At 47.4% G+C, this 21,911-nt stretch overlaps 1 protein-coding gene across 3 annotated transcripts in view; it reads right to left on the bottom strand.

The window, feature by feature from the left end:
• HNRNPUL1 (heterogeneous nuclear ribonucleoprotein U like 1) overlaps positions 1-21,911 on the bottom strand; it is a 35,134-nt gene that overhangs the window by 6,117 nt on the left and 7,106 nt on the right. For all 3 annotated transcript variants that reach the window (XM_006052069.4, XM_006052067.4, XM_006052068.4), the window contains exons 3-10: positions 21,099-21,252; positions 20,066-20,139; positions 18,005-18,144; positions 15,987-16,086; positions 14,117-14,229; positions 8,249-8,515; positions 7,019-7,141; positions 6,793-6,921 (exon numbers count right to left, since the gene is read on the bottom strand). In XM_006052069.4, the coding sequence (XP_006052131.1) occupies positions 6,793-6,921; positions 7,019-7,141; positions 8,249-8,515; positions 14,117-14,229; positions 15,987-16,086; positions 18,005-18,144; positions 20,066-20,139; positions 21,099-21,252 (1,100 nt within the window). The remainder of the gene's footprint in view (positions 1-6,792; positions 6,922-7,018; positions 7,142-8,248; positions 8,516-14,116; positions 14,230-15,986; positions 16,087-18,004; positions 18,145-20,065; positions 20,140-21,098; positions 21,253-21,911) is intronic.

The raw sequence follows: 21,911 nt of genomic DNA, 5'->3' as shown, positions 1-21,911 counted from the left end.
AGTAAGAAGCCTTTCATCCACCTACTGCTGCTATTCCTACTTCCCAGAGATAACCTGTATTGAATTTCTTATGTATTTTTAGAAGTATCTGTGTGCTTCTTAAAACCAATGAAATCAAACAACACACACTCTTCGGAAGCCTTTTTTTCACTCAACATTTATCATTTTTCTGTGCTGTTGCTCTCCCTTTTTTTGGCCATGCTGTGCAGCTTGAATGATCTTAGTTCTCCAACCAGGGACTGAACCCCGGCCCTAGGAAGCAAAAGCGCCAAGTCCTAACCACTGACTGCCAGGGAATTCCCTGGTGTTCTCCCTTATTATTTGTAGAACAGATGCCATAATTAACCAGCCCCTTTGACAGTTGTGTAGATCATTTTCATCAACACTGTTTCTTTTATCCCCTTAGTCCTGCTCTGAAACACCAGCTGCACCCACAGGCTTCTAAATTAGGGTGCTTGGCAAGCCAATAGCTTGTGCTGTTCGCAAGTGCAGTTTTGCTAGTAACTTTCTCTTTGCTTCTTCTGGGTGATGGTCAGGTGCGTCCTGAGCTGGTGCTGGCAGAGAGTGATTCTCTAGGCCACACCTGATTGAGAGCACAACAGCTTCCATTCACTGCGTACCTCCCACATGCTGGGCCCTTTGGGGCTGGGGCCCAGATCTATCAAACCCCAGCAGTCCAAGGACTCAGCCTATGTACCTGAATCACTTGGACACCACTGAAAAAGACAGCAGCTGGAAACCCCCTATAGGGGTCTTCCTGAACCCCAGTCTCTGGAAGTGGGGCCCAGACACACATACGGGTGTCCTTTTCACATCCTGACACACAACAGAACTGGAGTGATAAGGAATACTGCATTTAAACAACTTTCAGTGGCCCTGAAAGGTAATCAAGGGAGAAGCCACAGAGGGGAACAAATCTGTAAAGAGGCCTGCATGCACAGACAGACAAAGATGCAGCCTAGCAGGGTGGAAAAAGCCCAGCATCGAGTTCCAGTGTGGCTACTACTGACCATGGCCAGTCTGTGTTATTGCTTCATCCATGAAATGCGGGAGAAAAGCCTCTCTCCTGGACTTGGTGAAGACTGACCGGAAAAAGGACCACAAAGCAACTGACCATGTGTGGGGATCTCTGGAGTAGGGGCTCCGTTGTGGCCTCCAGGATGGAAGCTGCCCAGACAGACGCCAGTGGTGCAGGGCAGAGGCTTGGCACACCCCGGATCTAACGTGACCTGGTCAAGTCACACCACAGGGCCCTGAGTGAGTGACTTCCTCTCAGAGCCTCAGTCTATCTACCAAGTCTCAAACCCTGAAAGGGGGAAATTAGAGGAAAATCATATGATCACTACTAAGACTGAAGGAGCTCAGGAAAGTAAAGCCCTTGCGTAGTCCAGGGTCTGGCTCACAGCCGACACTCAACAAACGGAGGTCATGGTTGGCGTGATGGCTGATGGTTAGTGGCCATCACTGGGTGGGCTACACTGGCTCTTCTCACAACCCGGACCAGGCGAAAGTCAAGCTACGGTGATTTCCCATCAGAAGGACAGGAACGGCGAGTCAGGGTAGAAATCTAGGCTCTGGGGAAGAGCCTCGAGGTTGAAATCACGGCTGTGCCCTCTATTTGTGAGGATGTAGACAAGCCACCTAATCAGTCTGAGTCTCAAATTTCTGCATCTGAAAGACGGAGATCCCATTACCCTCCCCCTGGCTCTGGTGGGAATTTGCAGATGTGGAAATGTTTGGCAGGGAAAGAAGTCTGAAATTGGGGCCAGCAGGACTGATGCTGTCCTGGGAGAGGCTTCCCAATAGGGAGCATCAAGGAAAGTTTGAGGAGAAGATGAAACACAAGAGAGTCTATTCAAAAAACACGAGGAACAGAAGCTGGGATGTGGGTTAGCCAGAGACCAGGGACCGCAGTGCACACCTGTTGGGAGATCTGGTCGGTGGGTGTAGCTGTTCTCTAAACCAACCCAACCCCGTGGCTCTGACACACACAGCATTTAGAGGGTCTTCCTTGTTCCCCAGGGAAAATGTCTCAACCTTCATTGGGGGTGGAAGTGAAGGCGTACACATGCAGTCATCTGTGCCCTGAGCCACATAAATGGTGAAAAAAGCACACTGGTTACAAAGGAAAAGTCAAGTCCTTCTCCTTGCTGCTCTTCCTAGGCTCCATTCCTAAAAGCGAATTAGGTGGCGTCTGGTCATAGGAAGATAGAATTTGACTTCCAGCTAAATAATGAAGCTTCCTCCTGGCACACAACCCAGATGGGCAGGTGCCAGGGGTGAGTGTGGCCCCAGACATTCTGTGGACAACTGATGGACAGTGGACAACTGATTCCACTGTTTGCTTGCCCATAATAAATGATCAGTGATCCTATTCTGATTCCTCTGAACCTCAAGGACGTGGATAAACGCCTCTTGGAGGTTTTCTATGAAGCAGACCCACCCTGTCCATGTCCTGATGAGGAGACAGAGAAGCATTGCTGTCCACAGGGGCCAGTCCCCACAGCTTCTTGATGGGAGGTACAGGGAAGAGCAGACGGGACTCCTCAACAGCTGGCCTCTGTCCTGGAAAGTGGCTAGACAGCGAGGGATGGCTCCTCAGACACTTCAGAGCTGAGATGCTGAGAACCCTTGTGGTGACAGTTTGAAGACTGCACCTCCCTCCCCTCACTCCTTGGCTTGGGGAAAGGAAGAAGAGCATCTAAGCCACACCAGCAAAAATGCAAATACTTGGCTTTCCTAGAGGGAAGGGAGTTAGCTGTTGGTGGCTGTTGCCACAGCAAACACAGTGAGGTCAGAGCCCCTGGGCTGGCCCGGCACTGCTGTGGTCACTGGGGGCTGCTGGTGGCTGTTGCTAGGAGACCAACACAACAGCTAGGTCAGCTTTTCCAGCTGTGTGGGCTCCTGCTGCCTCATTCCTGCTTCTCTCAGTCCCACCCTGCTTGAAGATGCTGACTTGAAGGAGGTCTGGGCTGTCTGTGGTCCCTGCCTCCTGGCTACTCCCCTTCCTCTGTGATGTGGGCCAAAGGACAGGGGTTGGGTTTCTCCGAGCAGCTGCCTGGGTAGTTGTGGTGTGTGGCAGTCTGGGGCAGGCAGGAGGGGACACAGCAGGCTGCTCACAGCCTAAAATCTCTAAGAGACACTGTCTCCTGTCAACTGTCCCCCTTCCATAACTCAACAGGGTCAGGCTGGCAGCAGGAGAAACATGTGTGAATCCCACAGAAGCAAGCTTAAAGCTGTTGACCGAAGAGTTCACTCTGGGTTCAGCATGAGGTAAACCCAGTAGAATGAACCACATGTGCAGACACAGAACTGGCGAGAGTGTCAACAATGGAATGGGCTGAGGTTCTGGGAGGATAGAAAAAACACCCTTTTCTCCAATGCCTGTCCACAAGAGGCAGTTTACTCTGGGTCCCCACAGTAGCCCTGGGTCTCTGTTTCAGGAAAAGGCATGGCACCTGCCCACGGGGATGCCCAGGAGGTACAACCACCTCGAGCTGAGGCAAGGTTAATGATGCTGTCATACTGTAGACTCTGGTCATTTGCCTGGCCTGGCTCTGGGCTGCTGGATTCCTAAGAGAACTCCTAGCCTCAGACCTCAACTCTGGGAGTGGCCTGGGCCCTCACTTATGGCCCTGAGGGGCCTTCTGAGAAGCCTCCAGGAGGGCTGGTCTGCTGCCTCACTGAGGCCAGCTCCTGCTCTGCATCTGGTAGGCCAGGGACAGGCCAGGCGGTCTCCCATTCCAGAAGATTCCCACTGGCAACAGAGGACCTAAAAGAGCCACTTGAAGCAATGTGGCCTACTGCTGCTTTTTCTCCTCAGCTGTTCCACAGCTCTGACACCCACAGGATCGGAAGAGGACACTCAGGTCACCATGGAACCAAGGCAAAAGACACCCCCCACCTCGAAACCTGGCCTTTCCTGGCTTCTGCAGGCACACTCCCCTCTCAAGAAGGGGCATTTCTGGGGTCAAACTAGGTAACAGGAAACCCAGAAAAGCCAAACATGGGGAGGTCAGACCACTCAGGAAAAACCAGAGGAGGAAAAAGACAGTGCTGGGCTGAGATCCAGGGGCTGCAGGGACTCTTCCTGAAGTCCCAATCCTGGCTCTGGGAGCCCCATCTAACTGAGGAGTCAGCTGCACATCGACCTACCCTTCACTGCTAAGGCTGGTGGGGGAGGAAATGCCAGGGTCTGGCCTGGGGCCTGCTCTGAATCTTCTACACACACATCTACCCACACAGGCTTTTCTGGTATACCCTTTTTGATGTTTAAGCCAAAACAGGTCAAACAACTGGCTTCAGACCTCTTTCCAGGCCTCAGTAACCTCTGGTTTGGGGCCCCAAGTCAATCCTCCAATCTGTGGTTAGCCAGAGAACCCTCCTCCCCACCCCCCACCTTCAGAGTTTGCATTCTGTTGCCTTGCTGTTGGCCTGGAGCACTTGGCCTGACCTATATGTTCCTTCACCAGGAGGCCAGCAGCCCTGGAGACCACAATGGCACCTGGAAAAGCCCTGGACCCTGTCCTGAGCGAGTCGACATAAGCTGAGAGGGCCAACAGTGAGTCTTTACAGTGCTCAGCAGTTCTGTGCCTGGCTGAGGGGCTGGGGGCCTGACCTTCAGAGAAAGCCCATTTTGCAATGTTGGACGGAGATGTTAAGACAATCTACCCAAAGATTATAAACATTCTCCACCAGGCCCTATATGTGAAATGGGTTTCACAGCTGATTTAACTAGCAAACTGAGAAAAAGGGAGGCAGGGAATACTTGTGGTATCCAAAAAAATAATTCTCAAGGTATGGCCTACAATTCCAAAATGCCCTGACAAGAAATGGGACAAGGTGAGGCCAGGGTTAATTTAAACAAAGTCTTCAAAGGGGAAGAAGGCTGGCTGTACACATTATTGATGGGGCTGAGCTGGGGCAGCAACCCTGAGTGGCTCTTGGACTACCCTGTGCCCAACCACCCCTCCCCCATAAATGCAGTCTAAACATCAGCCCAATTAGTTGTTTTATCAAAATCTAGTATTATGGGATCATATCTGTCTTCACAAATGTCAGTCTTTAGGGCTTAATCCCAGGGTTGCAGCATCAGTCACTAGACAAAAGTACACCTTTCCAGGGAACTCCTTGGTGGTCCAGTGGTTGAGACTCCACATTTCCACTGTGTGTGTGTGTGTGTGTTCCCCTGCTTGGGGAACTAAGACCCACCCCACCCCACCCCCCCACCACCCCGCACAGTGTGGCCAAAAGAGAACTAAAAAAAAAAAAACCACCCACCTTACAAAAAAATTAAAAAGTACGCCTTTTCCATGTCCGCCTCCCAGAAAAGCAGAGCCCGGTGTAAATCCTGTACCCCCCCACGACAGAAGAGTTGGCAGCAGCCCTGCAGTCTGGCTGACTTTCAGTTTCCTAGTGTAACTGTTTCATCAGCAAACCAGATTTCTACTCTCAGTATCTAACTGGCAACTGTTTATCTGTCATGAAGAACCATCACCAACTAGTAGTCTTTTATTTTTGTCTTCAGTTCTGTGTATTCCTTTCAAAGGTTGGATATTAAGGAATAAATTTTTCAACTCTGAACACTAGATTACCAGTGTATTATAAAAGGATATACTGCAGGAACAACTTGATGGAACAGACGCAAAGGGCACACTATATGGAACGTGCCACCCTCCCCGAATCTCCACTATTTACCAACCCAGCAGCTCTGGCTTGTTTTCTGTAAGATGCTCTCTCCTATGCAAAAGTACCTTGATCCCTTGGAGTTTCGAACCACCTTTCTTTCTTTTCTTTCTAAAAGGTTGTGAGTTAGTTGGATGAATAATAGATCCATCTATCTAACACTGCTCCACATGGCTTGTGGGATCTTAGTTCCTCTACCAGGAATTGAACCCAGGGGCCTCCTACAGTGGGAATGCGGAGTCCTAATCACTGGACCACCAGGAATTCTTTTCACCCACTTTCTGATCAGTCAGTCACTAAAGCCAGCTCCAACCTCGGCAGGAGCCCTTTAAACTCATGTTAACCAAACACCCAGGGCCACACTCATGGAAGGCACTCTAGATGAGGCTGCCAGCTCAGCAGTGCTACTTAGTTTTTGTATCTGCACACTTATACAAAACCTGCTACTTGAGAAAGGCTTCAGGACAAACGTCAAGGATGATGTCTCACGGGATACTAACAAGGAACTTTAACCTTTTGGGCCGGTCATACTTTTAATGTGAAGAACCCTGCTCTTCACTGAAATGCAGGTAGAAAATACATGACATATACATGTACCTGACAGTCATAAAAGCATGCTGAGAGAGGCTGGGACAGATCCACTCTGTAGATTAACAACAATCTCCAGCTACTACATGTCAGTCTCCATGTTAGGTGTGTGGGCACCATTTTGAGCTCTGTTTTCCAGATCAGGAGACTCAACAATCAAAGGATAAAGGCCGCTGCCCACAGGCATGCAGCTAGCGAGTGGCAGAGCTGGGATTCAAGTCCAGGACTGTTTGGCTCAGAAATCTAAGCCTTTCCATTTCACACAACTGCTCTCACCTGATGTTCTTTGGGCTGCTGCGGGCTTGAGCCAGGTCTGGATTGCTGCCCCCCAACCCCCCAGCAGACTGGACTCAGAAAGTTGTGTTAAGAGTCTGGGACTGTGCCACCATGTATAGCTGACCTCTGACCAATACTGTAGGCCAAGAGCATTATGGGGGGAAAAAAAGAACCAGAGAGGACTTCCCAGGTACCCAAAAGGCCCGTTCCCTCTCCTGGGGGTTGATGGTCACCAGGAAGTACCTGATCTAGGATATAGTTGCGCTTCTTGCGGGCAGCAATCTGGATGAGACGGTTGAGGCACTGAGTGGCCTGCTGGATCAGGACATCCCAGCGGCCGGCGTAATTTCGCTGACGACGTAGGCCCATTACCTGTGGGCAGGGAGTGGTGAGGGGTGGCTGGGGGTCCTGTTTGCTAGGCAGCAGGCGGGGGGTTGGTGGGGGGGGGGTAAAGAGGGGCTGCGCTTACCCGCATCTTATCCATGATGGCATTGGTTCCCAGGATGTTGTACTTCTTGGAGGGGTTGGAGGCTGCATGTTTGATGGCCCACGTGGTTTTGCCAGCAGCGGGCAGGCCCACCATCATTAGAATCTATGAGAACAGGACCAAGAGGGGCGCTGTGAACAGTGTGTACCACGGCAGCCTGGTATCACCCCTCGCTGGGGACCGTGAGGGTGACTCTAAACCTCACAGCCACCTCTGGGAAATGGAAGCAGTAACAGTGTCTACCTCACAGTATTGCTGTTGGGAGTGAAAGAGATGAGGGTTGTGAGACTTTCAGCAGAGGGCCTGCTGTTATCATGAATATTAACATTTCTGTTTAGGCAGGATTCAGGGGTATCTGACAGGAAAAGGCCCACGGAATAGGCACAAGGAGTGGTACAACATTCCTGGAGTCTCAGATGGGGACAGACTGTATGTGCAAGGACAAGCATCATTTCTAATTAGTACCTTTAAAATCTGGCAAACACTGGATGCAAGTGAAATGCCCAAGGAAAGAAAAATAGTTTGAGGCTACTAACAACAAATTTCACAGAGGTGTTCACGTGGTTAAGATAACAGCTCACCAAAAAATGTTAAGTGAAAGGGCAGGGTATCAAAATGCTTACTTATACTGTAAGATCTCAACAATAAAACGTGTGTTTAACTGATACCTAATACAGAAAAAAGCATAGGATAAACTTCAAAACTCTTAAAAGGAAACAATTGTAGATGGTGGAATTATGGGAAACTCTCCTTTATACTTCTTAATTTTCTAAAATAAACGCAAAATCACTTATACACCAGAAAAAAAAAAATTATTTGAGAATTAAGACCAGGAGTACAGCTTTTGCAGCCAAATCAGCTCCAAGCCCAGGTGCCATTTTTGTTCTCAGACAGGCTTGGGCAGGAGTGTGGAGCCACAAAACCTCCTCCAAGAACCTGCTCACCAGAAAGTGCCTTCGCACCCTTTTTCTGCTAGAAGGCCTCCTTTCTCAAGATTCTGACCTCATTCAAGGAACAGTGTGGCAACTTCTGGGATCTTTCTGGTATTTAGTTATAATAGTCCAGCCCTCTTTGGTCTAAGCCACGCCCACACCCCTCCCTCTCCCCAAATCTAGGACGCTCCTCCACACTCAGCTGCAGGCAGGCCTCCTGTCTAGGCAGCAGCGTGGCTCTGCAGAGGCGGCCACCCAGGCAGGCTTCCAGGTCCCTCACCTCACACTCTGCCTTGCTCTTTGGTCCGACGGTGCCCCGGATGCGCTCACTCAGGGGAAGGTGCTGGATGAAGGTGAAGCCTGGGAGGACGGAACAGTAAGGCTCTGCCCGCTGCCCGAAGTTGAACTCCACTGCGCAGTTCTTCACCAGGACGTGGGGGTAGAGGGCCTGACCCCCTAAGGCTTCCTTCTGGATTCGGAAGGCAATGCCCATCCACTTCCCATTTTTGGTGAAGGAAAGTTCCACGTCATTTCCACATTCAAAGTCCTAGGGGAAAAAAGCCAAAGAAAGGTAAATTCCAATGCTCCAATGCGTAAGGTACCAGGAACCATGAGTCAGGGAGCAGATGTAAGGGGTGGAAACAGCTTGCACCCCAGATTCAAGTGCAGCCCTCCTCAACATATGAATGTGTCCGCCAGCCCCAAGGAATGGCTCAGACCATATGCAGCCCAAGGCCCTCTTTGGCCATAACCCAGAAGTGGATGTGAAGTGTGTAACTTTAGGAAGTTCCAAGTATTTGAATCTTGTGCCTAGCCTGAGATGGAGTGGAAGCTGTCCTGTCCATTCTCAACTCCCACAAGATAATGGATGGAAAGAAATTCACAGCAGGGCCTGTTAAGTCAAGCCTGGCTCCACAAGTGCATCCATTTATATGTTCAACACGTGCTCCCTGAGTTACTGCTCTTCTTGATGCATATTCTAGTCATCTGAGCCTGATAAGAGTTCAGAGCCTAGTGGGGAACCAGACAAGGACATTATCCTAATTCAGTGAGAACACCCATGCAGGATCAAGATTCTCTGAGGAGGAACCTGTAAGCCAAGTCCTTAACAATAAATGGGAACGAGCCAAGTTTGGGGTGAGAGAAGATAGTCCTAAAGAGAAGTTCTTACGTACAAATCTGGCAGTGAGAGGACACAGGGTCAGACTGGCTGAAGCATAAAGAACTGGGAGGTGGTGACTTCAGGTACAGCCAGACAGCTGCAAGGGACCATATTCATTAATTCAACAATTCACTGAGTCCTGACTGATCAGCTGAGGTTTAGTGTTAAGATCCTGTTTTGGAAGGCAGACAGCTTTAGTTCTACCATTTACTACATCTTCAGTTTCCTTATCAAAAAAGATTCCACAATACAGCAGAATTGTGCTAAGGACTAAACAGGTTAATGTATTTCCCACAGTGAGAGCACGAGTGGGTGGTCTCACTCCCAGATGCCAGACACTGCTCTAGACTGGAGCATGGGGGCGGGGAAGTTTAGATTCCTGCTGATGGCAGCAGAGCAGAGCCCCTGACTTGTTCCTAAGAGCAGAACTGCCTGGTCAAAACTGTGTTTCACAAAGATCACTCAGCTGCAGAGCAAAGGTTAATAACTAACCTTTGGGGTCGTAAGCAGATGGGAGCAAAGGCTGAGTGGTATTCCTTCCCCTCCTGCATGCAGAGACCACCTTGGGACTTGCCTTTGAGCAGCTGTGAAAGCCCCCTTCCCGCAAGGAGCCTTCTCGCCACCCTCCTCAGTGGTCACAGGGCATAGTTCTACGTGGTCCTGTGTGTCTGTAAGCGCCCATACAGGTAGAGATCACGCAGGGCAGACACACAGACTTCTGCTGGACTAAATCCTGCCTCAATCCCTGCAGGATGGTCCCTCCCATATCTTCTCACCTGAGCAAGAATCGCCCAGGTCACTTTTGCTCTGTTGTGGAAATGAACATGGCAGAGGCTAACCTTTCTTATGTCCACCAGCTTCACTACAGGAACTTACCTCCCTGTACGGAAACCAGCACCCTCAACTGACAAATCCAGCACAACAGGGCCAACAGTCAAGGAGGCAAGCATAATTGTGTCACCTCTGCTAAAATGTCCCTGGGTGCCACTCTAGGGCCTCAGGACCCAAAGTCCTAGCCTGGTGCTGTTCAAAGTGTGTGTTTTCACAGCCTCGCCTCTCACACCTCTTTGTACTGTCCCCAAGGTGCCGAATATTTCACTCCTTACGGTCTGCTGAAGTGAGCTATCCTGTCCTCTCCACCTGGAAGGTCATCTGGCCCTGCTTTGTGAGTGCTGAGAACTCAAGCTCTGACACCAATGTCCTCCCCACCAGTTCCCCTTCAGGTCACTCATCTTTCACACCCCTTCTTAACCCTTCGCTCTGAATCTTTTAAAGAGATGCCATCACTTCATGGCAAATAGATGGGGAAACAGTGGAAACAGTGTCAGACTTTATTTTTTGGGGCTCCAAAATCACTGCAGATGGTGACTGCAGCCATGAAATTAAAAGACACTTGCCCCCTGGAAGAAAAGTTATGACCAACCTAGACAGCATATTCAAAAGCAGAGACATTACTTTGCCAACAAAGGTCCATCTAGTCAAGGCTATGGTTTTTCCAGTAGTCATGTATGGATGTGAGAGTTGGACTATAAAGAAAGCTGAGGGCCGAAGAACTGATGCAAAATTTTGAACTGTGGTGTTGGAGAAGACTCTTGAGAGTCCCTTGGACTGCAACTAGAGATCCAACCAGTCCATTCTAAAGGAGATCAGTCCTGAATATTCATTAGAAGGACTGATGCTGAAGCTGAAACTCCAATACTTTGGCCACCTGATGTGAAGAACTGACTCATTTGAGTAAACTCCGGGAGTTGGCGATTGACAGGGAGGCCTGGCGTGCTGCAATCCATGGGGTCGCAGAGTCAGACGTGACTGAGCAACTAAACTGAACCGATCCTTTAAACAAAGGAAACTGAACACAGAATCTTAAAAAACAGAAGTAAAGATGAACTGGTTGAAGCAAGAGTCAAGGCCCAAAGTTCCCAAGTGCCACACACTCAGAATGTCACGCCCGAATGAGAGAGCTTGGGGAACACACTCACGTGCTGATGACACATTAAACTGCTACAACCTCTCTGGAGTTGGAGTCCAGTCTTGACAGTAGCTATCAAAAATTAAAACTATACCTCTGACTCAGAATTCATACTTTCAGTAGCATATATTCTACAACTGTATGCCCACAAGAACTCAAGAATGTGCAAACTGTTCACGCCAGCACCACTAAATGTGCTCCAATGGGGAAGTGGGAGACTAAATCACACAGGACGTCCATGAATGTGAACATGAAAAGCCTTCCAAGATACTCTGGTCAGTGGGAAATGATAACCTATCACTGCAGCATCAACTGTTCCAAGAAATAACTTTCAGGTCCACCAGGGGAAACTGACACCTACATTAGAATACGAGGAAGCCACTAAGTAAAATGATGAGAAATTAACCAAGTGTCTATTAAGAGAGGACTGATTATATAAATATGGTAGATCAACACAATGACTGCAGACTATATAAAAGAACAAAGAAGTCCTCTAGGTAATGATATTAAAAAAACCTCTAAGATATATAGTTAAACAAAGACAGATACAGAATAACATGTGTAATATGCTACCTTTTGTGTAGAAAAGAAAAATAACAAGCACCTTTCCTGTATTCTGATAAAGAAATGTTGAGTACCAGTGGGCTCATGTGTACGGGAGGGCATATGTGAACCATGGGTGGAGGGGAAGGGTCTGAAGAAGACTTTATACTGTATACCTTTCTGTATGTCTGGATACTTTTAAAATCCATAAGAATTTATTAACTATCCAACAGTGTTTTAAATTGAGCTAGATTTATACTTTCTGTGCAGACAGGGGAAAGATAGCTGGGATTTACTGTTAAATTGAAAAAAAAAATGCGAGGTTTGGAACAGTGTGCATAATATAAACATGGTTAATTTTTATTCAAGAAAACGTGTGTGTGTGTGTGTGTGAAGTCGCTCAGTCGTGTCCGACTCTTTGTGACCACGTGGACTGTAGCCCATCAGGCTCCTCTGTCCATGGGATTCTCTAGGCAAGAATACTGGAGTGGGTTGCCATTTCCTTCTCCAGGGGATCTTCCCAACTCAGGGATCGAACCCAGGTCTCGTGCATTGCAGGCAGACGTTTTATCCTCTGAGCCACTAGGGAAGCAAGAACACATGCTTTTTATTAAAAAGATAATGAGGTCATGACTGACAAAAGACGACTGAGAAACTGTTTTAGACTAAAAAGACATGACAAGAAAATGCAATCAGTGATCCTAGACTGGATCCTGAACTACAAACCAAACTGCTCTAAAGGATATTGTTGGGACAGCTGACAAAACTTAACCATGGACTGTGGAGTAGATAATAGCATTAAATCAACATTAAATTTGATTACTGTGGTTAAGAGAATAGCTTTATTCTTAAGAAATGCATACTAAAGTATTAAGGAATAAAGACAAAGTAGGCATCTTACTCTCAAATAGATCAGATAAAAATCATATACATACACATACATATATTTAAGAAAAATGTTAAAGCAAACATTAGAATCGGGACAAGGTTCTATGAGAATTCTATGGCTTTTCTTTAAATTGGAAATTCTTTCAAAGAGGGGAGAAAAAAAGAAAGAAAGAAAAAAGAGTACCCTGTGTATAAATATGAGGGAGAGAAGGAAGAAGGAAGCAGGAAGAAGGCCAAGAGGAAGCATCCACCTGGTTAACCACTCTCCCTGGGGCTTCATGGCATATTTTTACAAACATTTAACTTCCAATGATCATAGTGTTAAAGAGCATTTCCTGAGCATTCATTCTCTGCCAGACATTGTTGTAAGTGCTTCTAATGGTTTACCTTAATGACACCACATTAAATTCTGAGGTAGGTGTGAGAATTCTCACTGAGAGGAAACTGAAACACAGGGAGGGCAGGCTGTCCAGGGCTGTGAGTTGAAAAGCAGGGTCTGTGCCTAGGGATTCTGGCCCCAGAACCATCAGTCACACTCTATACCTTTGTGAGTGCTGGTTACTGCTCTTGGGAACTAAAGTTCAGCAGCAGTTCAGGTTTCTTCTACCTTGTTCTGTTTTGCTTCCACCCGGAGAAGGCAATGGCACCCCACTCCAGTACTCTTGCCTGGAAAATCCCATGGATGGAGGAGCCTGGTGGGCTGCAGTCCATGGGGTCACTAAGCGTCAGACACAACTGAGCGACTTCACTTTCACTTGTCACTTTCATGCACTGCAGAAGGAAATGGCAATCCACTCCAGTGTTCTTGCCTGGAGAATCCCAGGGAGGGGGGAGCCTGGTGGGCTGCCATCTATGGGGTCTCAGAGTCGGACACGACTGAAGCGACTTAGCAGCAGCATCCTCCTCCTAAAAGGCAATGCACTACTGGAAGCCTGGCTAAACCAATGAGGTGAAGGAAGGGAGAAGTTCTGGGATGAGATGATGCTAAAGTGGGGGCAAGAGCCAACACCACTGCGCTTGAGAACAGATAGGCTATTTCATGGGCTTCCCAGGTGGTGCTGGTGGTGAAGAATCCGACTGTCAATGCAGGAGACAGAAGAGACAAGGGTTTGATCCCTGGATCAGGAAGATGCCCTGGAGAAGCAAATGGCAACCTGCTCCAGTATTCTTGGAGAAAATTCCATGGATAGAGGAGCCTGGCAGGCTACAGTCCATGGGCTTGAAAAGATTCGGACACAACTGAGTACCTGTGCATGCAGACTATTCCACAGCAAAGGAAAGTAATTCCTTAGTTTGCTTAGGAAATGGCACTCTGGTATCTAGAAGTTGTGCACGTCTGACATCCCCAAACATCTTCAGGATGCCATCCAAAAACTTTGCACAAAAGACCAGAGGGGGAATAATGGCAGAATTTTGCACAAAATGACCACAAACATTTCAGTGTGTCAAAGAGAAACAGAGGTATGATGAGAGCGGCTGGACAAAGGGCAGACGACGGACAGAGGTATTCTGAAAAAGATGTTGCAGGTTGACCTCAAAGGACCAACATTTGGTTCTGCTAACTCCCACGGGCTGCCAGCACTCACCGCAAAGCAGCCAATTACATCATTCTCTGCAAACTTGTCTCCATAGTTTTCAAAGCGGCTATTGGTGGACTTCTTCCCAGTGCCTCCGTAGCCATAGGAGAAAGGCTCTTCGCCTGAGGGAAGAAACAGGCAAAGGCAGGTTAGACCTGTGATGGTCACAATGACCTTTATGGCTATTACAAAGTTTTAAATTAAAACAAATTAAAGAAACATTTTCTTTGCCTGTTTTACTAATCAGGTGCTTTTGGGGGAGGAGGTAAGAAAGCTTCCATTGAAAGGAAGCCCTTCATCATGCAGAGTTTCTGAGGGTTTGATGGCTTTAGGTATTAAGTCCAAGAGTCGGAGCTGACCTGAACTGCTTTGAACAGAAAGGGAGAACTGGGGAAAAAAGGGAGGAGGAAAGAGAGAAGCTGGGATGGAGGAAGGCTGTACACTAAGGCACATTTCTTCCTTGTGACATTCAACATTCAGTTAAGTCTCCTAACAGTGTCTGTTTTTGGTGTCAATGAGTTCTGGTCAGAAATCAGTAAAGGGGTTTTGCTTCTGCAGACCATGAGGTCTAACCCATAGGAAAGGTACCGATTTCCTCAGGCTACACAACTGGGTTCTGAAGCAAGATGACTGAGACCCCAAGGGCCCTGGCTGACATCTGAGTTACAGAGATATCAGGCCAGAAACCTAAGTTCTGCCAGTAAAGCAGGCGCCAACAAGCATGAATTCCAGGCCCAGCTCTAGCCTGAATCAGCTGTGTAACCTGGACATCTGCTTGACTGTTCTGGGCTTTGTATCTTTATCTGTATCAACTGTTCTCCATTTACATCTCAAAACTGAAACAAAGATAAAAGGAGATGACATATGAATCTTAAATAAAACTGCTAATACACATCAAAATGAAAACTGTACACTGCTTTTAACCTACCAATTCTACTTTTAAGGCTCAGACTAATTACATACAAGGAGAGCTCAAGTGTTTTACTGTAAAAATTTACAATCAACGTAAATGACCCACAAAAATTTATAAATAGGTAATACAATTATAAAATGAAAAATTACACAGTGGTCAAAAAATCTATACTTATTTACAAAATATAACCACCAACATTAGATGGGAAAAAAGAGTCAGGCTACAAAAAAGTTCTATAACGTATCCGATTTGAGATACACAAAGGACAAAGAAACTGTCTCAAAGAATGTAGATGAAAATGTTGGCACTAGTCATTATCCCACAGGTTTAGAAAGATTTTCATTTCCCCTTCTCTGTAATGGCCTGAATTTTCACACGGAGCAGACATTATTTTCACAATCAGAATGTTTACATGATCAAGAAAGAAAGTCTCACCATCGGTCACTGAAATCAGTCACCTGGGGCCAGAAGGTCATTAGAGCCTCGGGAATCTGTGAAAATTCAAAACCTCTCAAGACAGCCCCTCCCTGCCTCTTTCCACCAGCCAGCCCTGGCCCCACTTGTCTTTCTCTTTTACTCTGGGTTAGGCTCTGGACAGAAGATTCCAGACAGAACTCAATGGAACTTGAGGACCTTATTACTTTCACCATGGTTTGAGAACAGGAGACAACCGGTCTTTTTTTTTTTTTTTAAAGGGAACAGTTTTCTGAAGAGAACTTTGGACCCTGTTCTTAAAGATGAAAGATAAATTTTTTGTAGAAAAGTTGCTGTATGACTGTGGTCCTTCCAGTTGAATCCTATAAGTCTGAAGCTAGGCAGCCCCACAAACCTAATCCCTGTGTCTATTCCACCCCAGGGCAGTTCTGTTCTGGGTCCAATGCGGGAGAGAGAAGCTGAGGAAGCCTGAGAATCCAGGGATCAAGGCACCCGCGCTACTCTCTGGATTGCTTGGCTGACCTCCCTTACCTAGCTGAGTGCTGCAAGAGTCCAGGGACCAACCAATGCGGACCACGTGTGGGTCGGGCTCTGTAGACGGAAGGTGCTTCACAGAGATTTCTTCATTGATCTGGGACAAAGAAAAAGAAGGCTCAGAATTGATTCTCTGGAGGCTGACAGTTTAGGAGGCAATACAGGTGGGATGTGCACAGATGTTAAAAAAACAGGAATGGGTTCTGTGGCTGGGGAACATGTATCTGAGTTGTCTGAAGGGCCAGCTATACCAAAACCAGGGCCTCCAGAGGGCTCAGGAGAGTTCAGGGCCACAGAGATGGGAATTTTAAAAAGAGTTATTTTTTAGCTTTAATACTTGGACTGCAAAGAGATCCAACCAGTCCATCCTGAAGGAGATTAGCCCTGGGATTTCTTTGGAAGGAATGATGCTAAAGCTGAAACTCCAGTACTTTGGCCACCTCATGCGAAGAGTTGACTCATTGGAAAAGACTCTGATGCTGGAAGGGATTGGGGGCAGGATAAGAAGGGGACGACAGAGGATGAGATAGCTGGATGGCATCACGGACTTCAGTATGAGTGAACTCCGGGAGTTGGTGATGGACAGGGAAGCTTGGCGTGCTGCGATTCATGGGGTTGCAAAGAGTCGGACACGACTGAGCGACTGAACTGACCGACAAGGCAAACAGGGACTCTCACAACATTTGGTGTGAACACATAAATTGATGTAATGTCTTTAGAGGGCAATTTAACAGTCTTATTATTAACAGCAAATGCACATGCTCTATAACCAACCAATTCAACTTTCAGTCTATCCTAGAGACATACACACACACACAAAATGCAGTGTGGTGGTCTTCATGTTGAAAAGGAAGGAAGGAAGAGAGGGGAATAGGAAGAAAGAAAAAACCACCTGCAAAATACCAGTCACATTAAGGCACATCCACGCCACAGAATGATACAGCGGTTAAAATGAATGAAGCAGGGCTAATACACTGGTACGGAAAAACGTTCAAGATATATAGTATTAAGTAACAGGAGCAGAAAAAAGAAAAGGCATCTTCTGACTTCACTTTTAATTAGCAGTTAATTATCTAATAACCAATATTTATCTTATTAGTTTGTGGCTTTTAGAAAGTTACACTAGTAATTGACTTTTGGACACACGATTTTCACATTTTAACGTCTCCAGAGTCAGTGTCTGTCTTACAACTGATGTCTGAAAGCACTATGTTAGTGTAACTGGCAGCTTCTCTATGCACACAAAACAACGTGCGACTTAGAATCAAGTGTCTTAGTCAAATATGATAACCCTTGGTCTTAGTTTCCACCTCGGAAAAATGGGGGACAACAGTACATATTTTGTGATGAGACTGTGAAGATTTATGGAGATATCCATGGAAAGAACTTGGCACTGCACCTAGCACATGCAAGGTATTCTACAGATATTAGCTATCATAAATAAGTTTGGATATACAAAGGATACACAAGAAACTGTTAACACATAAAGTATCTCTAGAGGGTAGGATGGGGCTGGGAGGATGTGAGTATAACTCTGGTTTTTACTCTTCTGTGCTCTCTGACCTTTTACTAAACATGACCAGGTATTACTTTCATAAATACACTTTGATGTGGAACTGTGGAGGGATAATGGTAGAGGATATCCGGATAGCAGAACCCTACTTTGCCCTACTCTCACCTGGCCTCCCTTTAACTGGCCAGGGCCAATTCTTTCCAGTTCACTGTTTTTCCAAATAACTCCTCTCCCCAGCTCTACAAACATGTCACCCTCGAATGGCTGGCTATACAGCACCTAGGTCAAACCCCATCAAGGAAAAAATCCGCTTAATGAAGCAACATATGGTCGCCTTGTTTTCCCCATATAATATTTAGCAATGACAGTTCTCTTGAATTCATTTTACTTTTTCTTTGGCCTGAACATAAAATGCATGTTCAATCAAATTTCTTTTGCAATCATGGCTCTGATCAAGGATGGACCTGCTTTCTGTCCCCATCCCTCTACTGCTCCCACTTACCTTCATCTCAAAGCACACACGGCCCCTTCTGACCCCGTAGCTGGCACGGGCTCCTGACCACAGGTATGCAAAGCCTTCAATCGTGAGCGGGTAGCCACTACTCCGGTCTCGGGCCACCTTGAAGTGGAGGTCGCAGTTGTCTGTGGAGGAAAAAGCCTGTAGTTGGCTGATGTTTTAATGGTCCCCAGAGGGACAGGCCGGAGAAGGCAGTGGCACCCCACTCGAGTACTCTTGCCTGGAGAATCCCAGGGATGGGGGGAGCCTGGTGGGCTGCCATCTATGGGGTCGCACAGAGTTGGACACAACTGAAGCGACTTAGCAGCAGCAGCAGCAGCAGAGGGACAGGCAGAGGTAAGTTTCCTAAGAGTGTTAACCAAAAGTACACAAGCTGACATGGTGTGGGGACAGGTTCACGAGAAGCCAGCCACACCACCTAACCATTCTCTCTTTTAGCACAAAGGCCCTGCAATACTGCAAACTGGACTGCACAGGATGAAAGCTGCCACTCCGCAGAGGAACTAGGGTTCTTCACCTGGCCAGGGTCCAAGGATGGCTGTCACGGGGGCTCCTGCAAATAATACACACATGCCTCTCTAATGGGGCTAGTGGTAAAGAACCCGCCTGCCAGCGCAGGAGACATAAGAGAGGTGGGTTCGATCTCTGGGTCTGGAAGATCCCCTGGCGGAGGGCATGGCAATCCACTCCAGTATTCTAGCTTGGAGAATCCCATGGACAGAGGAGCCTGGTGGGCTACAGTCCATAGGGTCACAAAAAGTTGGACACAACTGAAGTGATAGCATGCACACTTGCTAGGGAGAGGGTCAATATCCTTTCAAGTGATTCTAAAATTTAAAAGGTTAGAGTCTCAAGTGATTTTAGAATTTAGAAAAGATTAACTCCCAACACCATAAACTTCAACCATCTCCCATGCTAACTCTATCAGTGTGGGATATCAGTCAGGCTCCCGCCAAGAGCGGCACCAACAGCTGACCCTGATCCACTCCCGCCATCCAGGACCACGGTCAGGTGCGCCACAGGCTCCCAGCTCCTCGCGTCGGCCCAGGACTCTGCTGCTCAGACTCTCCCCACTCTGCCAGGAGCCACCCATGTCTCTGGGAAAGTCCTTCCTGTCTGTCTCGTCCAGTAGGCTCTCTCCTTTCTCTAAAGGCTGAGTGTCATGGTCTGTACATTTGGCATTTAATCAGATGCTGCTTCATGAACCACTGCCACCCAATACTTAAAAAATTAACACTCCGTTTTACTCTGAATCCTTAAGATCCTGTGATAAAAGGGACTGTATACGAGATGTCTTTACCTCTTTTAAAGCATGTAGCCATTGGTTTATAAACACGAGCTATGTAAACAAGTACACGAATGAACTGCTGTTAATTTTCTGCTCTGTTGAAAAGTGCAGTCCTCAGACTTGACTGGGCTTCTGGGTGTGTTCAAAAATTCAGATTCACAGGCCCTACCACTTAAGAGTTTATCTGAGGAGGCCTGAGGAGGGACAGGACCTCTACATTCGTTCCCCCAAGTATTTAGATGCACAGTCAAGGGGGAAGTCACTTATCTAGAGGAAACAAAACTGAACTGGGGGACAGAGAGCAGGGCAGGCCAGGTTAATGCCTGAGGAGACAAGGCAGCATTGGTTTCACCAGGAACGTGAGCAGCAAATGGAAACTGGGGAAATGGCCGTCAAAGAGTTAAGTTTCCCCAGCAGCACTCAGGTTCCCTTCTTGATTAGATGACAACTTTACAGGGTGTTCAGGGTTTTCCAACTTGCTCTCTGATGAATGTCACTGAAAGTCCCCTGAGGTATAAGAGCAGGATTCTTCCTCTCTGAAGAGAAGCTTGGAGAAGTAGAATGACTTGACTGAATCTCACAGATAGAGCTGAAGTAAGTCTTCTGTCTCCAAACCAACACCCTGACTCCAGGGCTCTGCTAGTTCTCACGTCTGAACTAACTGCTCTGGACGGTGCCGGGTGGGGATTTTGTGAAGGTAAAGGCAGTTTCCTTACACTGACTGAAGACAGTATCAAACAGGCACTCCAAGGACTCACATGTGTCAATGGCCACAAGGGTGTCATCGAAGTCATCTTCATCCTCTTCAGCCGGAGGCTGAGGAGATCGCCCCCTGCATCATAAAGAGGTATCAGTCACAGGAGAACAAGGGAAGGGACCTCAAGTTTCTGCTGGAATTTACAAGTGGCCTCCAAGCTGCTTCCTGGATTTCAAGTTCCTCCCACAGAGGTTAGCAAAAAGAACTCTGGAACCCTACATCCTTGCAATGAGAGCAATGACTATTAACTACCAGGGCGGGGTCAGGGACTGGAAAGGGTGTGCTCTGCTGAAGAGGGCCATGAGAATCATTTAGAGAACTTTTTGAAAAATACCACGCTCTCACACCCTCAGATTCTGATCCACCCCTCTACATGCTGAGCACTGCCTTCACACTGAACTCTGCTACTGATGGGAGGTTACAGTAGCCCAGAGGGTACTGGGCCAGGAAGGGCAATCTGTAAGAATTTGGATAAACCTGTTATTATAATCTGTCCTTATTCCAGGCTTCCTAAAACTCCACATCTGAAAGGATTTGAAATGACCCATTTTTGTCTTCTTCTCTTTTAAAAGTGTCCTAAATTATGAACGAAATTTATTCCAACCAAAATACTAAAAGGGACTATGTGAAAATACTGGTGGTTTCCAACATATGGGAATAAGGTAGAAGTGTGCAGTCTAATGTGTAGGGTCCTCCCTGAGACAGTCTGGATGACCTTAGTCTACCATATGCTCAGGTCAGGTCATATGCAGGGCAGTGGGGCAAAGGACTAAAAAGGCAGGCTGGCATCTCACATGTGAATGGCAAGGTGTTTGAACTTCATCCTTCAAGTAATGGGAAGGGAGAAACTGAGGGAAGGATCAGAAGTTTAGCAAAGTTCAATCTGTAGTGGGTATAGGAAGAACTGGGGGAGAGTGAGAGGGCAGAGAGACCTCAGCTCTGCCCTCTTGGCTAGTAAAAAGACCCCGGGGGGAACTGGGTTACAGACACTGAGACCTATTGGAAAAAGGATGACCACTGCCTCACAGACCCACCTCCTATCCTCTCGGTGCTCAAAGTACCCCCGTCCCCGGTTTTCTTCATAAGGCCTCTTGCGACTCTGGAATTGTTGTCTGTCTGGTTTGTGTTGAGATGCTTCGGGTGGGAGGAAGCTGGTGGGTGCTTCTTGCTTCATCTCTGTCTTCACTTCTACAGTCAGGACAAATCCAGATGGTTAAGACACTCAGAAACTCTTCAGTTATCACTTTTATGGTCCCCTCTACTTCAGGAGATAATGGCAGGATCCTGACTATGGTGATGAAGGTCTGGGCACAGGCTCTTGCGAGGTTCAGTGGAAGCCTGCTGAGGGAACCGAAAACGCTGTACTGGAGGACAGGGCTAGAATAAAGTGAGGCTGGGGATGACCATCCAGGCCCAGTAGCACCAGCAGTTGATAGGGTGAGAGATGTCAGTCAGATAATTCTCAGGCTTCGTGCAGAGGAGAGGGGACTTCAGCACTAAACAAGGAGAAGCTCTCTAAGGCCCTACTCAAAGGCGAATGACTGCCTGGGCTACCTTGCCAAAGGCAAAGTAAAGTTGGGAAAATTGGGAGCTACCATTGCATGCACCAAGTAGGAGGGAGCCCTAAAAGCCTTCTACCATTTCACAATTGTGCATTCCATAATTTCTTCTCCCAGAGAATCTCTTCACTTCAATTCTTACGGAGCTTCTTCGGTCTAGCAATGGAGGGGAAAGTCAGTTCAGCAGTGCTGTGGTCCCCCACCTAACTCCATGGGCTTTAATCACTATTACAAAGCCCAGAAGTGCTCCAGAAGGGAGGGTCTGCATGTAAGCCAGCCCACAGGTGG

This window comes from Bubalus bubalis, chromosome 18 (genome assembly GCF_019923935.1).
Source record: "Bubalus bubalis isolate 160015118507 breed Murrah chromosome 18, NDDB_SH_1, whole genome shotgun sequence".
In the NCBI taxonomy this organism is placed as follows: domain Eukaryota; kingdom Metazoa; phylum Chordata; class Mammalia; order Artiodactyla; family Bovidae; genus Bubalus; species Bubalus bubalis.
The sequence above is the reverse complement of the archived record's forward strand: the minus strand, read 5'-3'. Positions and strand labels throughout refer to the sequence as shown.